The sequence below is a fragment of the Chiloscyllium punctatum genome, chromosome 21 (assembly GCF_047496795.1).
Source record: "Chiloscyllium punctatum isolate Juve2018m chromosome 21, sChiPun1.3, whole genome shotgun sequence".
NCBI classification, from domain to species: Eukaryota; Metazoa; Chordata; class Chondrichthyes; order Orectolobiformes; family Hemiscylliidae; genus Chiloscyllium; species Chiloscyllium punctatum.
The window spans coordinates 20728946-20733557 of record NC_092759.1 but is presented as its reverse complement, the minus strand read 5'-3'; the positions used below and the strand labels follow the sequence as shown (position 1 = coordinate 20733557).

At 54.7% G+C, this 4612-nt stretch overlaps 1 protein-coding gene across 1 annotated transcript; it reads left to right on the top strand.

Moving 5' to 3' along the window:
* Positions 1-1138: 1138 nt before the first annotated feature.
* On the top strand, positions 1139-3969 carry LOC140492650 (uncharacterized). The gene is made up of 2 exons (XM_072591687.1): positions 1139-1375; positions 1407-3969. Exon 2 carries the CDS (start codon positions 1453-1455, stop codon positions 3631-3633), a length of 2181 nt encoding a protein of 726 aa, XP_072447788.1. The 5' UTR covers positions 1139-1375; positions 1407-1452; the 3' UTR covers positions 3634-3969.
* The last annotated feature ends 643 nt before the right edge of the window (positions 3970-4612 follow it).

The following is a 4612-nucleotide window of genomic DNA, read 5'->3' as shown; positions in this document are numbered from 1 at the left end:
AACACACCTTCCCTCAACCCTTCCCAGCCAACACACCTTCCCATCCCTCCAAAGTGAACACACCTTCCCTCAAACCCTCCCAAACCCAACACACCTTCCCTCAAACCCTCCCAAACCCAACACACCTTCCCTCAAAACCTCCCAACCTAACACAGCTTCCCTCAAACCCTCCCAACCCTACACACCTTCCCTCAAATCCTCCCAACCCTACACACCTTCCCTCAAACCCTCCCAACCCAACACACCTTCCCTCAACCCCTCCCAAACCAACACACCTTCCCTCAACCCCTCCCAAACCAACACACCTTCCCTCAATCCCCCAAACCCAACATACCTTCCCTCAGCCTCCCAACTGAACACACCTTCCCTCAACCTCTCCCAAACCCAACACACCTTTCCGCAATCCTCCAAACCCAACACACCTTACCTCAACCCCTCCCAAACCCAACACACCTTCCCTCAACCCCTCCCAACCCTACACACCTTCCCTCAAACCCTCCCAACCCTACACACCTTCCCTCATCCCCTCCCAACTGAACACACCTTCCCTCAATCCCTCAAACCCAACATACCTTCCCTCAACCCTTCACAAACCCAACACACCTTCCCTCAATCCCCCAAACGCAACACACCTTTCCTCAGCCCCACCCAACCCAACACACCTTCCCTCAGCCCTTCCCAACACACCTTCCCTCAATTCCTCCCAACCCAACACACCTTCCCTCAACCCCTCCCAAACCAACACACCTTCCCTCAATCCCCCAAACCCAACATACCTTCCCTCAGCCTCCCAACCCAACACACCTTTCCTCAACCTCTCCCAAACCCAACACACCTTCCCTCAACCTCTCCCAAACCCAACACACCTTACCTTAACCCCTCCCAACACAACACACCTTCCCTCAACCCCTTCCAACACAACACACCTACCCTCAACCCCTCCCAAACCCAACACACCTTTCCTCAATCCTCCAAACCCAACACACCTTTCCTCAATCCTCCAAACCCAACATACCTTCCCTCAACCCCTCCCAAACCCAACACACCTTCCCTCAATCCCCTAAACGCAAGACACCTTTCCTCAGCCCCACCCAACCCAACACACCTTCCCTCAGTCCTTCACAACCCAACACACCTTCCCTCAGTCCTTCACAACCCAACACACCTTCCCTCAGTCCTTCACAACCCAACACACCTTCCCTCAGTCCTTCACAACCCAACACATCTTCCCTCAGCCCTTCCCAACCCAACACACCTTCCCTCAATTCCTCCCAACCCAACACACCTTCCCTCAATCCCTCCCAACCCAACACAGCTTCCCTCAAACCCTCCCAACCGAACGCACCTTCCCTCACATCCTCCCAACCCAACACACCTTCCCTCAACCCCTCACAAACCCAACACACCTTCCCTCAACCCTTCCCAGCCAACACACCTTCCCATCCCTCCAAAATGAACACACCTTCCCTCAACCCCTCCCAAACCCAACACACCTTCCCTCAACCCTTCCCAGCCAACACACCTTCCCACAACCCCTCCAAACGCAACATACCTTCCCTCAACCCCTCACAAACCCAAAACACCTTCCCTCAACCCCTCACAAACCCAACACACCTTCCCTCAATCCTCCAAACCCAACATACCTTCCCTCAACCCCTCCCAAACCCAACACACCTTCCCTCAACCCCTCCCAAACCCAACACACCTTCCCTCAACCCCTCCCAAACTAACACACCTTCCCTCAATCCCTCACAACCCAACATACCTTCCCATAATCCCTCCAAAACGAACACACCTTCCCACAACCCCTCCCAAACCAACACACCTTCCCTCAATCCCTCCCAACACACCTTCCCACAACTCCTCCCAAACCAACACACCTTCCCTCAATCCCTCTCAACCAACACACCTCTCCTCAACCCCTCCCAACCCAACACACCTTCCCACAACTCCTCCCAAACCAACACACCTTCCCTCAATCCCTCCCAACCAACACACCTTCCCTCAACCCCTCACAAACCCAAAACACCTTCCCTCAACCCCTCACAAACCCAACACACCTTCCCTCAATCCCCCAAACGCAACACACCTTTCCTCAGCCCCACCCAACCCAACACACCTTCCCTCAGCCCCTCCCAAATCCAACACACCTTCCCTCAATCCCCCAAACTAACATACCTTCCCTCAACCCCTCCCAAACCAACACACGTTCCCTCAAACCCTCCGAAACCAACACAATTTCCCTCAAACCCACCCAACCCTACACACCTTCCCTCAATCCCTCCCAACCCAACACAACTTCCCTCAACCCCTCCCAAACGCAACACACATTTCCTCAGCCCCACCCTTCCCAACACACCTTCCCTCAGCCCTTCCCAACCCAACACACCTTCCCTCAATTCCTTCCAACCCAACACACCTTCCCTCAAACCCTACCAAACCGACACACCTTCCCTCAAAGCCTCCCAACTGAACACACCTTCCCTCAACCTCTCCCAAACCCAACACACCTTCCCTCAATCCTCCCAACCCAACACACCTTCCCTCAATCCTCCCAACCCAACACAACTTCCCTCAACCCCTCCCAAACCCAACACACCTTCCCTCAACCCCTCCCAACACAACACACCTTCCCTCAACCCCTCCCAACACAACACACCTTCCCTCAACCCCTCCCAAACCCAACACACCTTCCCTCAACCCCTCCCAAACCCAACACACCTTTCCTCAATCCTCCAAACCCAACATACCTTCCCTCAACCCCTCCCAAACCCAACACACCTTCCCTCAACCCCTCCCAAACCCAACACACCTTCCCTCAACCCCTCCCAAACTAACACACCTTCCCTCAATCCCTCACAACCCAACATACCTTCCCATAATCCCTCCAAAACGAACACACCTTCCCACAACCCCTCCCAAACCAACACACCTTCCCTCAATCCCTCCCAACACACCTTCCCACAACTCCTCCCAAACCAACACACCTTCCCTCAATCCCTCTCAACCAACACACCTCTCCTCAACCCCTCCCAACCCAACACACCTTCCCACAACTCCTCCCAAACCAACACACCTTCCCTCAATCCCTCCCAACCAACACACCTTCCCTCAACCCCTCCCAACCCAACACACCTTCCCTCAAACCCTCTCAACCAACACACCTTCCCACAACTCCTCCAAACCAACACACCTTCCCTCAACCCCTCCCAACCCAACACACCTTCCCTCAAACCCTCCCAACCGAACGCACCTTCCCTCACATCCTCCCAACCCTACACACCTTCCCACAATCCCTCTCATCCCAACACACCTTCCCTCAGCCCTTCCCAACCCAACACACCTTCCCTCAGCCCTTCCCAACCCAATACACCTTTCCTCAACCTCTCCCAAACCCAACACACCTTCCCTCAACCTCTCCCAAACCCAACACACCTTACCTTAACCCCTCCCAACACAACACACCTTCCCTCAACCCCTTCCAACACAACACACCTACCCTCAACCCCTCCCAAACCCAACACACCTTTCCTCAATCCTCCAAACCCAACACACCTTTCCTCAATCCTCCAAACCCAACATACCTTCCCTCAACCCCTCCCAAACCCAACACACCTTCCCTCAATCCCCTAAACGCAAGACACCTTTCCTCAGCCCCACCCAACCCAACACACCTTCCCTCAGTCCTTCACAACCCAACACACCTTCCCTCAGTCCTTCACAACCCAACACATCTTCCCTCAGCCCTTCCCAACCCAACACACCTTCCCTCAATTCCTCCCAACCCAACACACCTTCCCTCAATCCCTCCCAACCCAACACAGCTTCCCTCAAACCCTCCCAACCGAACGCACCTTCCCTCACATCCTCCCAACCCAACACACCTTCCCTCAACCCCTCACAAACCCAACACACCTTCCCTCAACCCTTCCCAGCCAACACACCTTCCCATCCCTCCAAAATGAACACACCTTCCCTCAACCCCTCCCAAACCCAACACACCTTCCCTCAACCCTTCCCAGCCAACACACCTTCCCACAACCCCTCCAAACGCAACATACCTTCCCTCAACCCCTCACAAACCCAAAACACCTTCCCTCAACCCCTCACGAACCCAACACACCTTCCCTCAATCCCCCAAACGCAACACACCTTTCCTCAGCCCCACCCAACCCAACACACCTTCCCTCAGCCCCTCCCAAATCCAACACACCTTCCCTCAATCCCCCAAACTAACATACCTTCCCTCAACCCCTCCCAAACCCAACACACCTTGTCTCAACCCCTCCCAAACCAACACACGTTCCCTCAAACCCTCCGAAACCAACACAATTTCCCTCAAACCCACCCAACCCTACACACCTTCCCACAATCCCTCCCAACCCAACACAACTTCCCTCAACCCCTCCCAAACGCAACACACATTTCCTCAGCCCCACCCTTCCCAACACACCTTCCCTCAGCCCTTCCCAACCCAACACACCTTCCCTCAATTCCTTCCAACCCAACACACCTTCCCTCAAACCCTACCAAACCGACACACCTTCCCTCAAAGCCTCCCAACTGAACACACCTTCCCTCAACCTCTCCCAAACCCAACACACCTTCCCTC

Bases quoted from the DNA above. Each gene is read 5' to 3' on its own strand.
- LOC140492650 (XM_072591687.1), top strand. From the start codon at position 1,453: ATGAACACACCTTCCCTCAACCCCTCCCAAACCCAACACACCTTCCCT.